Source organism: Ailuropoda melanoleuca, chromosome 2 (assembly GCF_002007445.2).
Source record: "Ailuropoda melanoleuca isolate Jingjing chromosome 2, ASM200744v2, whole genome shotgun sequence".
NCBI lineage: Eukaryota > Metazoa > Chordata > Mammalia > Carnivora > Ursidae > Ailuropoda > Ailuropoda melanoleuca.
The window spans coordinates 139,971,160-139,984,902 of NC_048219.1; the positions used below are offsets into that span (position 1 = coordinate 139,971,160).

The window sequence follows — 13,743 nt, forward strand, 5'->3', positions numbered from 1 at the left end:
TATAAAGCATCTCTATTCAACCAGATTATGCAATCTTTAGAAAGGATCTGATTACTATGAGAACACCATGGTCAAGGGCTGCTAATATGTACACTCCAAGCCTTTTCCAAGTATTTCCCATTCTTCAGGAATTAAGAGAAAAAAAACAAAAAACAAACATAAATTACTATACGAATAATAACAATAACACATATTGAGCGTTTATTATGTGCCAGGTACTATGTCAAATGCTTTACTTGGATTTTTTTCCCCATTTAATCCTAATAATACCTCAGACATATTATTATTCCAATTTACAGACAAAGAAATTCAAGGTCAGAGGAGACAAAAAATTTTCCAAGGTCAGCTAGCTAAAGCCAGGACCTAGACCATGTCTATTGGGCTTTAAAGCTCATGTTCTTGGGGCGCCTGGCTGGCTTAGTCAGAAAAATGTGACTCTTGATCTTGGGATTGTGAGTTTGTACCCCACACTGGGTGTAGAGATTACTAAAAAAAAAAAAAAACAAACTTCAAAAAAATAAAGCTCATGCTCTTAATCATTACACTACATTGCCAACCTAACACTGAATCAATAGTAGACCCCTTCAAAATATCTCTGAACATAACCTAGTTTTTCTGATTTTGTACTTTCCTCTCATTATGAAGCATCAAATAGAAATTAAAACCCCAGTGTGACATAGTCAGTATAATTAAACTGAAAAATAATGCTAATTGGAGGGAACCTTCATAAAAACAGATCAGAAATACAGAATTCAACACCATTTGATTTATATAAAATATAAACTATGCAAGATTTTACGATGAAATTATGATGAGCAATGGAAACATAAAATGTTCTGTGAGAATAGATTGGTTTGTGGGATAGAAACAAAACAGAAACAGCACCTAGCATGGGTTAGGGTGAAGGCTAGTGGGCTGGACCTTTTTTGTCCTTTGCTTTCTAAGTTGTGCATTCAGCAGTTATCTCAATCAATGCTGGCAACTCATAGTTACCAGTAAGGTGTGACAGCTTCTGAGATGCCACAAAAGCTCAATCAAACTCACAATTATGGTTATGAAACAAGGTAAACACCGTCAGCATATGAGTTGATTTCCTGAACTTTAAAGGTATCTGTGATAACGGGAAGTGGAAGAGCTATTTTCCTGACCATGAGTGAAATATTTAGTTTCGACCTGCTGTTAACTCATCTCAAGTTCAGGCCAATAAAGTTAAATACAGTGTGGAGAAATCTGCCCTGTGTTAATCTTGTCCAAATGATTTTCTATTTATTTATTTACTTATTTGCTTATTTTAAAGTAAAGTCTACCCCCAACATGAGGCTCAAATTCATGACCCTGTGATCAAGAGTCACATGCTCTATCCAACTGAGCCAGCCAGGCGACCCAACCAACTAATTTTTTTTTTTTACCACCTGATTTTCTAAACAGGTATATTAATGATCAATTTTTCTTGGAGAAGCAGTTTTTTCCTTTCATTTTCCTAGGCTGTGGATTCAGAGCTAATTGGTCTATGCCAATGGCAGTAAAGGGATGCAGTAATATATTTAACCACAGACAGATGAAGCAAATTCTCAATTATTCACTTATTAAATTCAATACTGCTGAGGGAAGAGAGAATGTGACATACTAACTATACTTAAATACTCAGAATTCACCCTGAATCACACTGAATATCACAACTAAGAAATTGAATTAAACCATTTATGTATCTGCCATATATATGATTAATATTAATTATGAAAAATTATCCCATTACAATGTAACAAAAAGCAATTTAGAGTTATTTTTGCACACCAATTACGCTCTCAAAGTTGGAAATTTCCATGTATCACTGATAGAAGTTCATTGTCTAGTTAAGAAAAACCTCTTGGGGCACCTGGGTGGCTCAGCTGGTTAAACAACCAACTCTTGGTTCTGGCTTGGGTCATAATCTCAGGGTCATGAGATGGAGCCCCCTGTTGTGCCCCCGCCCCGCCCAGGGCTGAGCGTGTAGTCTGTTTGACATTCTTTCCCTTCCCTCCCTCCCTCACTCTTGTGTATGCACTCGCTCTCAATCTCTCTCTAAAGTAAATAATTAAATAAAACCTTAAACAAATAAGACTATTACGAAAAGGGTGTGCGTGTGTTTGTGTATATAATTTTAAGATTTTAAGTAATCTCTACACCCAACATGGGGCTCAAACTTACAACTCCAAGATCAAGAGTCGCATGCTCCACTGACTGAGCCAGCCAAGTGCCCTGTGAAAAGTATATTTCTAACAATAATGCATGAAATTTTAAACAACCAAAGCTTACTTAAAAACAAGTACTCTAGATTTATTAGTGCACAAAACTTACAACGACTTTTTTTTTTTTTTACATAGGACACTTTGAAGTGGTAAAGGAATTCACAAGGTAAGGTATAATGGAATTCTTTTACCACTTTGGTGGACATAGATAACTCACCCTAGGTAGGTAATTATTCGCAAGAATATTTTAAAGTAAAAATAACAGCTGCTTTCATTATTAAGTTTTAAAAACCCATTACATTTTCTAAATAACCGGCTGAGATATAACACACTGGAGATGTTTTTAGGAAATTATAAAATATAATCATGTTAACTCAAAAACTGCCAAATGTATTTTCCTTATTTCTCTGAATTAACCCGCTTTTAAAAGAAATTTGAGCTATCATAAAATGCAAAAGAAATTACCAAAAGGAAATGTGGAATTAAAATGATTAATCTGGGCATCTAAGTGAAAGAAAAATTGCTAACGAGAGCTTGGATGTTATACATTTTAATCACAGAAATGAAATGTCAACCATCTCACAGCAAAAGACTGTACTACTGGTGATGCTTAAGCTCTTATTTTCAGAACTGTGAGGGTGTTTCCTGACTTCAGTTCTCACAACATCTGAGACAATAGGTGAGAAATGAGAAATGGGAGTGACAGGAGAGAGTGACACACACAGAGACCAAAAGAAGTGTGCTAGAGAGGAGGCCAGCAGGGCAGAACAACCAGTATTTCCTCCCAGTGGCATTACAATTAGTAAGATAAGATCAACAGACAGTGTTTATGCTGTATAATGTCTGCGAATGGAATGCTCTGTGATGGGAGAAAATGCACTCTTTCAAAGACTTAGGACTCTCCTGGATAAGAAGAGATGGTGTTTAACTAACAGGCACAGAAAAAGAACCGGGTCAGAGCTTCCTTTGGGTTTTCACAAAGTTTGTGAGTGGAGCTTTTTCACCGATCCATTCACCTTGACCTGTATTCATCAGAGATGCTAATTATCAAACAGGAAGCCTCGCCTAGGGCGTCTGCAGCCCAGCAGGTCTCTGATCCCCGGCTGAGCCGGCAGGGTGGCTGGGAAGGTATTTACTCTCGCTGTAACGTCCTGTCCCTCAACATAGTTCCTCAGGACAAAAGTTCCCTTTCTTTGCCATCCTCACAGCAGCCTCAGTTGCTGCTCTCTGCATCCTCACTTACACGTGACGACACAGTCACCGCATGGTGGGGTCCTCTCCTTGTGCCAGTTCCCTGACCTGTGTGAAGCCCACTGCACCAAGTCGTGCTCCAGGGCGGGGTGGGGACCCAGCAGAATCCTTCCTCACCTTGAGCTATTTTAAAATGGAATCTTTAGTTCTGTGTCTCCACAGCAGCCAGAAAACTTGCTTAGAAAGTGACTGGACGTGCTAATAAGCAAACCAAATGCTTCAAAGCAGTATCATCAGTCCTCTCCAGCCTGCTTTTCCTGCTTCTGTAGAGAGAGGCCAGTCACCACCTTTCTATTTCAGTCACACTATGGTTCTGTGGGAACTGTCATTTTCCTTTACTGCGGTTTCCAAGGCCCTAAAATAACCTTCTCATTAGCTTCACTCAAGTTCATTGTTAACATAAATAGGCCAAAATAGGCAGCCTCGTACAGCGCACTTTAAGGGAACATTATCAGCACTGCTCATCTATTTATGTCCTAAACAAATATTCAAGAGAGCATGAAAAAAAAATCCTTGGTTTTTCATATCAGGAAATATACTGTAGATAATTTTTAACTTCCCGGAAATGAATTAAGATGACTGATAACTTTTAATTCTGTTTAGGCTTGACGCTCTCTGTCACATCCAGGTGGCCACTAGCAGAAGCTTGAGTAATGTGGAAAATATGTCTGTGCAGCTGCTGGCAAAGAAGCAAAATTATACTTCCTCAGAAACAGTGTGACAGAGTTCCTGCAGAGGAATGCAATGTTGGCTGATTTGTAAGCAGAACTGCCACTGGTATGCACCCTCAAATCCAACCCCAACACTCCCTGGCCATATCCCACTCTGGAACTGCATGGCTGGAGCTCATAAAAATAGAATGGTTCCATTGCGGATCAGGTGCTTGTCTTTGCTGTCCACCCTGCAGGACACATTCATGCTTAGGATAAGGAAGGAGAACTAGCTCTAATGAAGAGCAAACAATGCCAGGGGATAAAGTAAGTCATCGATGGTGGCAGAGGGTAAGATAGGGCAGAAGTGCCCCCTTCACTGCCTGAGAGCTGTCTCATTAGCTCAGTGTCCACAGCTACCTTTGCTTGCAAACCTTAGCCACAAATGTAGACTAAAGTCACTAGAATAATAGTTAACTTTATCAGTGAGATTAGTGATTTTCACTATGCTTGGCTTGCACAGAGGAATTCAAACATCTTTCCCAGGGGAGTTTCAGAACATAGGATCAATCTGGAAATAAAATCCTATCGCAGGGGTTGGCAAAATTTTCTGTAAAGGGCCGGATAGTAAGTAGTCTTTGTGGGTTATGTACAGTCTCTTTTAATCACTACTCGACTATATAGATAGAGCCCAAAAGCAGCCACAGACAATATGTAAACAAATGAGTATGTCTGTGTGCCAATGAAACTTTATTTATAAAAACAGGCAGTAGGCTGGATTTGGGTCCTGGCCATAGTTTCTGGACACTCGCTCTAATAGGTACACTGATACTGCTCCAACAGTGATCAAGAAATCATGATGACCAGAACCAAGCTGTTCTGGTAAAATCAATCTAGGGTATTAGAAGCCAGAATAATAGTTGCTTTTTGTGGGGTCAGAGGGGTTGGGGGAAGTATTGTTGTTGGGACAGAAAATGAGGAAGTTTCTGGGTTAATGGTAATATTGTTTCTTGATGTGGATGTCGGGACAATTCATTGAGTTTTGTGACAATTCATTTAGAAGTTGTGAAAATTTCTGTGTATGTTTGGTACTTCAATAAACTTTTTTTTTTTTTAAAGAAAAAAGAACCAACATGTTTTAAGGGGGAAATCATTTTAAGAAAAACAAGGTAGAAAAGCTTATCTCGAGAGTACATGTGTTGGTCAAAGTGTATATGGGTTCCTAGCTATGGCAGTGAGGACACAGACCAAATTTTTTTTAGTGTTCTTTAAAAAAAAAATGTGGTAAGAAATACACAACATAGGGGCACCCGGGTGGCACAGACGGTTAAGCGTCTGCCTTCGGCTCAGGGCATGATCCCGGCGTTCTGGGATCGAGCCCCACATCAGACTCCTCTGCTGTGAGCCTGCTTCTTCCTCTCCCACTCCCCCTGCTTGTGTTCCCTCTCTCGCTGGCTGTCTCTATCTCTGTCAGATAAATAAATAAANACTCTGTCAGATAAAAAAAAAAAAACTTAAAAAAAAAAAAAAAAAAAAAGAAATACACAACATAAAATTTGCCATCTTAACCATTTTTTAGTATACAGTCCAGTAGTGTTATGTATACTCACTTGGTTATGAAACAGATGTCCACAGCTTTTTCATCTTGCAAATCTGAAACTCTGTATCTGTTAAACAACAACTCTGTGTTTCCTCTTCCCCCCAGCCCCTGGTAACCACCATTCTACTTTCTGTTTCTATGAATCTGACTACTTTAGATACCTCATATAAGTGGAATCATATAGTTTTTGCCTTTTTTGTGACTGGCTTATTTCATTTAGCATAATATTCTCAAGGTTCATCCATGTCATAGAATGTGACAGGATCTTCTTCCTCTTCAAGGCTAATACTCCATTGTGTGTATATGCCACATTTTGTTTATCTATTTATCTGTCAATGGACATCTGGGTTGCTTCTACCTTTTGCCTGTTGTGACTAGTGTTGCTATGAACACAGGTGTATGAATATATCTTCAAGACCCTGTTTTCAATTCTTTTGGCTATATATCGAGGTGGGATTTCTCAATCATATGGTAGATCCATTTATAATTTTCTTAGGAACTTCCATACTGTTTTCCATAGAGGTCGCACCATTTTACAATTTTACCAATTCCACAGCACCTAAGATTTCTCCACATCTTCACCAACGGTTGTTATTTTCTGTTTTTGTGATAGTAGCATTAGCCAATTTTTTTTAGAAGCCAGCTTTGAAGGTTGACAAGGTCTTACCTCAATTAAACTTGCAATATCAAAAAGCCTCCAAGAAAAGTACCTTGAATCCTTATGAAACTTGATGTTTAGCCTAAAAGGCCATAACATTTGGATATGACTTTACCATATTTGCTCAAAGTTTCTGAATTTGTTAAATACTCCTGTTAAATACAATGCACAACAGCAGACTAAAAGATGTATAGCAAGAGGGAAATTTTAAAATTTCCTTATGTGTATCTCCCAGAAAAAGGTAATACTATGGTTACCAAAACGGCAACTAAAGAGTCAATCCATAATTAATTTCACTAACTTTGGTCCCACTACACTAGAATAATGGAATTCTCCCAAATGGAGCAAGTGGATTGGCATGGGTAGAAGCCAAAAACTCTCCAGAGCAATGACACAATTAGGAGGAGAACATGTGAACTGAATCAGTGGAAGGCTGAACAGAAAAACCAGCCTCCAGGAGCTACAACATGCAGTTGCCTACCTTGTTCTTCCAGAAGGACTCGCACAGCTGAGTTTTCCTCTACTTTTTTTCTGGCTGCTGCTTTTTCTTCTTCAGACCATTGCATGTGATCCCTATCAAAAAATGAAAAGGTTGTAAAACCTGCTTCATAATTGAAGGCAGAAGAAGGGTGACAAGGGATACATCTTTCATTCTAAAATAATCAAAGGCAAATGATACAAACTAATTCCATGTTGAATGACTATATTTTGTGTTAGATGTTTCTTCTGATAGTGCTGGTACAACCCTGGAACTCCTACAGTTCTTCTGTTAAAATGTGGCTGTGTGGCAAGCCCCAACCACCTTTTGGAAATAACTGCTTAAGTCATGTCTCAGGAGCACTATGGCGCATGATTATTTGGGTGCTAGTATGGTTTGGTGTATTTTACTCTAAGGCTAAATTTATTTGCCTTTTTGTTCATTTATGAATATGGCATTCTTTAGTAGTTTTTTAATCTTTTATAATACTTATATTCTAATGCTTTACTATCAAAGAGATATGTTTTAAAATATTTTGTACTTACCCTCATTTTTTAAATTACGTTTAGTCAGCCAACATATAGTACATTATTAGTTTTTGATGTGGTGTTCAACAATTCATTAGTTGCGTGTAACACCCAGTGCTTATCACCACAGGTGCCCTCCTTAATACCCATCACCCTGTTACCCCATCCCACCCCCTTCTGTAACCCTCAGTTTGGTTCCCATAGTCCAGAGTCTCTCATGGTTTTGTCTCCCTCTCTGATTTCTTCCCATTCAATTTTCCCTCCCTTCTCCTGTGGTCCTCTGTTCTATTCCTTATGTTTCACATGAGTGAAACCATATGATAATTGTCCTTCTCTGCTTGACTTATTTCACTTAGTATAATCCCCTCCAGTTTCATCCATGTCACGCAAATGGTGGGTATTCAGCCTTTCTGATGGCTGAGTAATATTCCATTGTATATACGAACCACATCTTCTTTATCCGTTCATCTGTTGAAGGACATCTCAGCTCCGTTCACAGTTTGGCTATTGTGGACATTGCTGCTATGAACATTGGGGTGCATGTGCTCCTTCTTTTCACTACATCTGTATCTTTGGGATAAATACCTAGTAATGCAATTGCTGGGTCATAGGGTAGCTCTATTTTTAATGCCTTGAGGAACCTCCATACTGTTTTCCAGAGTGGCTATACCAGCTTGCATTTCCACCAACAGTGTAAGAAGAGGGTTCCCCTTTCCTCCACATCCTCACCAACATTTGTTGTTCCCTGTCTTGTTAATTTTGGCCATTCTGATGGTGTAAGGTGGTGCCTCATTGTGGTTTTGATTTGTATTTCCCTGATGGCTAGTGATGTTGAACATTTTTTCATGTGTCTGTTAGCCATTTGTATGTCTTCTTTGGAGAATTGTCTGCTCATGTCTTCTGTCCATTCCTTGACTGGATTATTTGTTTTTGGTACCCCCAGTCTTTTAAGTAACTTTAGATTTATCTTACTGGTTCCCTTAATTTCTGTAAATGGATTCTTTAACATTTAAATAACAGAATAGTTGATATAGTATATAAGAAGGTCAACTTTCCAAGATCTGGCACTTTCTATAAGTATTTTCAGTTTCAAAATTTATACTTCCTATGTGAGACGATATTATTTTCTGCTGCTAAAATGTCTTCACGGAATAGAAGCAACATCTTCATACAAAAAAGGTGGGGGTTTTGGGGGTTTGTTCTTACAAAATTTGTATTTCCTTTTTTGCAATAGGTAAGGTTATAAATGAGTGATGTAATTTCCTGAATAAACCATTTTCTAAACAACAAAGAAGCCACATATCCAAAATTCAAGCTCCATGTAGCCTACTGATAACTGTAAGAAAAATCTCTCACATTATTATCATATACGTGTAGCTATCTCACTGATGAAAAGAGGGTGAAATATCAAATTCTTGACATGTATCATAATGGTGGTTGACAAACATTAACTGAGCACTTAGTATGATCATAATTATTATGATAATTACTATTATTATTGATTATATTGGTAGGCATTGTGCACATACATATATGTCTTATTTAATCCTTTGAAAAACCCTATGAGGGGTTTATAATCATTCTCATTTTGCATAAGAGGAAACAGAAATTTAGGAACTTATTCAAGGTCATATAGCCATTAAGTGACAGAGCCAGAATTCAAACCCAGTTTTGTCTCACTTCAAAGTCCATCCTCTTGACCAGTAGTCTATTACTGTCTACTAAGACAGTGGGGGATACTGAGAGATTTAAGACTTAATCCTTGGCCATAATGGGGTTTATATGCTCCTGATACAGGCAGATTAACAATGTAATAATAATACATTGATATCATCAATGATAATATGTAAATTATAATACAATGTAGCCCACTTGGTGAGCATCTATTGTATGTAAATGTAGCCAATTAACGACAGCTGGGGCAAATAGGAAGCCTTGAGAAGGAGGTGAGTTTGGGCTCAGGTTAGGGGGAAGGGAGTTGGGGCAATTTATACGTTTCATTATGAAGCTGGCAGCTGCGTAATGGTCAGATTCCAAAGATCTTAAGTGTGAATAGTTTAGTAATGTATAAGATAAAATGAAGTGGGGAAGGATTGGTGGAAGGGAGACAAATGAAAAGTCTGTTGCAGTGGTCTAGGAGTAAGGAATCCCAGGACCAAGGTGGTGGTGACTGCAAACAGAAAGGCAGAGCAGAGGGGGAGCCACTGTGACAAAAACTGGTTTCTGTGACCAGTATCTGTGACCTAGCTGCTGGGAGATAAAGAAGAATAGAGTCAAGAATGATTCTAAGGTCTTAAAACAGAGTACCAAGGGACAGTGTGTGTGTGTGTGTGTGTGTGCGTGTGTGTGTGTGTGTGTGTGTGTGTGTGTGTGTGGCAGGGGGGTAACCAAGACAGAATAAGGAGTTGCTTTGGGTGGAATGATGATAAGCTTGGTACTCTTTTAAGTCATGTTTATGCAATCAGATATGAGAGGGTATATTCCAGTGACCTGGCTATAAATACACCACCTAAAGATAGGAAACTGCTTTCCTTTAAGAAGGATCAAAACTGATATATTGAAATTTCAGGAAAAGTAAATGATAATGTTAAAAAATCAGAGTTCCAAAGATGAAAATTTAACTACCATTATTTCAAGTAAAAATCATTCACAGCCCAAATAATTATTAAGCAGCTTTGTCCACTTGCTTTAATGAGAACAGATTTTTGGGGGTACCTGGTGGCTCAGTCAAGTGGCTGCCTTTGGCTCAGGTCATGATCTCAGGGTCCTGGGATGGAGCCCTGTATCTGTCAGGCTCCCTGCTCAGTGGGGAGTCTGCTTCTCCCTCTGTCCCCCCCCCCACCCCGGCTCATGCTCTCTCTCTCTCAAATAAATAAAATCTTAAAAAAAAAAACCCAGATTTTTGTTTTGACTTATTTTAATATATGTGAGCAATCACATACATAACTTGGAGCTGGCAATTATATTTTATACTCTGTATATATAAATACATACAGAGTGTTATTAAATGATAGTTATGATATTAAAGGCAACAAGTAATTTATTGAAAAAATAGGATTACTAAGGCTGGGTACAAGTTTCTCATCTATAAATTTCTACAGCATATAAGAAAGAAAATAGAACAATCCATTTCCCTGTAAAAAAAAACACCAAGCTTTGAGACATTAAGCATATATATATATGGCCGTTAGCTTACGCATTTGTTTTAAACTGTTAAACTTGCTTCTTCCTTAGTATTTAATAGATTTAGTTATTTCTTAAATTGCTCTCACTTCCGTACACTGTTCTTTATGTTGCTTCATTTTCTTAACTGCTAAGTGAGGGGAATATTATACCTTAAGCCCCTGCAGAACAGATTTTCCACTGTATAGTTACAGAATCCCTACAGAAACCTATAAAACATTCCTACTATATTTATGGAGACTTCCTTTAGACCTGCTGCTTTATGGCATTTCTTTATATTAGAAGAGTCTGATTCACATATACAAAAACCCAACAGACAGCAATAAGAACCATTCGGGTTTGTAAGTAATAAATACAATTTCAATAGAATTTAAGCATAGAGACAAATAACTAACGAACTGAAATAATCAGGTATTTAACAACCACTGCCATTACCACCAAAGGAAAAAAAATGGTTCATACTATTTGACCTATGAGTTGTGCTTCCGGGAATTAGTATAACAAAGTAACTCAAAAGAACAGAGAAATTCTATATAGAGAAGTACCTGTAAAATGATAATCACTAGAATACCAAATATAATAGCAAAAAATTGGAAATAATCTCAGTGATAGGGTAAGGAAAAAATTACGGTAACTTAAAGGAATATTATGCAGATATTTAAAATGATAAATATGAAGCTTATGTGCCAACATGGAAAAGTGTTTATGAAACGTGAGGTTAAAACAGCAGATCCAAAAATTGTATATGTATTATAATCACAACTAAATAAAACTATAGAGACATTGGGTAAAATAAAAACAAGTATGTTAGAATGGTGGAATTAAGAGATAACGGTCTTAAAATTTCCTTAATATTATAAAGCTGCTTCAACTAGAGGTAATTTTTTTTTGGTGGGTGGGTAGAGGGGCAGAGGGAGAGAGAGAATATTAAGCAGGCTTTATGCCCAGCATGGAGCCCAATGCGGGCCTTGACTTCACAACCCTGAGATCATGACCTGAGCCAAATCAAGAGTGGGACACTTAACCAACTGAGCCACCCTGGTGCCCTTCAACTAGAGGTGACTTAAAAAAAACTATATATTAACAACTGTCATTAAAGCTTTATATCATCCTTAAGAGAAAATTCAGCAATCCATATAATAAAAAAGAAGATATGTTTTCTTAAAAAAAGAGAATTGAGTAGAAAATATAAAATATACTTAATATTTTTCCTGAAAACTTGAATTTGAGAAAAAGAAATCTCAAAAATAAAAGACAGGATTTTTGAGCAAGAAATTTTTATAACATGGTTTGTAGAATTTGTCCTATAATTTTATAGTAGTCGTGAGTCTTAATGACCTCAGTTCATGAATGTGCATATGTATTTCCTATTCCTTCTATATGTAAAGTGTAATTGAATGATGATTCCTTGCTTTCCCAGTTGATTGCAATAATAGTCTAAATAACTGTGCATTTGGTTTGGTTTGGAAAAGTTAAAACACACAGACACATACATAGACCCCAATTGTTTAGCTTGGGTACTAACATATTTGAGGATCCTACATATTGAAAATTCTGCCAAATGTGGTGCCGTGTACAATTATAATTTTTAATAATCACATATAAACCAAAGTACCCAGTGCAATCTATATGGATAGAATGTTTTCCTGTCTTTGACATTTACTGTGTATATAAAAGTCTCATTATAAAAAAAAATTTAAAGGCAAATTTAACAAATTTTAGGTAACTAATGAATTAAAAATAAGATATTCTTCCTGGTGGCACAGTTGGCTGGGCGTCCAACTCTTGGTTTCAGCTCAGGTCATGATCTCAGGATCATGGGATTGAGAACTGCATCAGGCTCTATGCTCAGCATAGACTCTCTTGGGACTTGCTTGGGACTCTCTCCCCCTCTCCTTCTGCCCCCATCTATGTTCTCTCTCACTCTCTCAAAAATAAATCTTTAAAAATATATATTCCTAGGTAAAAGGATGAAATGGAGGTTATTAGTTTCAGCTTAAAATTAATTCAATAATCCTTAATTCCATAACAAAATCATATTTATTACACAGTTACATTTATATTACACAGTTACATTTATAATAATGGAAAAATTTAAAAAGTTTTACCTTTCATTTTTAATATCCTAACAGATTAACAGTTCTTAATTTTTCAAGTTCCTTTCCTATATTTGTGTACATATGTGTATATACACAAACATTTTTCTATATAGCTATAAAATCATAATTATTACTTAGAACTGCTGAATAGGACTTGTAATTTTGGCCATGACAGAGTATGTCATAATGGGTTTACCCTCCTACCAAAAACAATGATAAAACTGGAAAAAATATATGAAGGAATTGTTTTAGGCACTGGATTACACTTCAGACAGTGCAGGACTGTGATCCTTAAAAGAAGAGAAAAACAAAAGGTCAGTCCCCACATTCACCCTCGTTTTCTGTCAGGAACATGTTCTAGACTATAGTGCATAGGTAGAGCCCAAGCAGAGAGTGGCTGTCTCACTGAGTGGCACTTTTGTGAGCTGGAAGGCAGAGATCAGGGTTCAGAGTCGCTGAGGTGGTAAGACTTTGTGCATTAGAATACTGAAGAAAAGGGGGCTGGACAGAGGGGTAGGCTCCTAAAATCTGCAAGGGAGTTCTCCTAGTGTTTAACTAGTGCTGGCTATTCACCAACAGGACAGACTCCACAGGTCCTGATGTACAGAGAGGATTCTGGGGGTGAAGGTAGCAAAAAGAGAACTGACCGGACATAGGCAGTGCGTTGCTTGGCAATACATATGAAACTCTTAACTACAGGAAATAAATTGAGGGTGGCTGGAGGGGAGGAGGGTGGCGGGATGGGGTAATTGGGTGATGGGCATTAAGGGGGGGCACTTGATGAAATGAGCACTGCTTGTTCACTAAATTCTACCCCTGAAGCTAATGATACACTATATGTTAACTAGATTGAATTTAAATTAAAAAAATTTAAAAATTATATCTCACCTGACCAAAAAGATTTGGCAGTAATTCAACCACTTGCCAGAAAAAATTCAATGCCTTTAAAGTAAGAAAACATAATCCAGATTCCACATAAGATATCATCCATAATGTCCACCACACAATCAAAACTATTAGCATGTGAAGAAGTAGAAAATGTGATCCCTAATCAAGAGAAAAGGCAGCC

At 37.4% G+C, this 13,743-nt stretch overlaps 1 protein-coding gene across 4 annotated transcripts in view; it reads right to left on the minus strand.

Annotated features, from left to right (window-relative positions):
• The window catches only part of METTL8 (methyltransferase like 8), an 83,320-nt gene that overhangs the window by 21,144 nt on the left and 48,433 nt on the right, over positions 1-13,743 (minus strand). For all 4 annotated transcript variants that reach the window (XM_034654728.1, XM_019804512.2, XM_011230648.3 and 1 more), the window contains one exon: positions 6,869-6,960. In XM_034654728.1, coding sequence (XP_034510619.1) covers positions 6,869-6,960 — 92 coding nt within the window. The remainder of the gene's footprint in view (positions 1-6,868; positions 6,961-13,743) is intronic.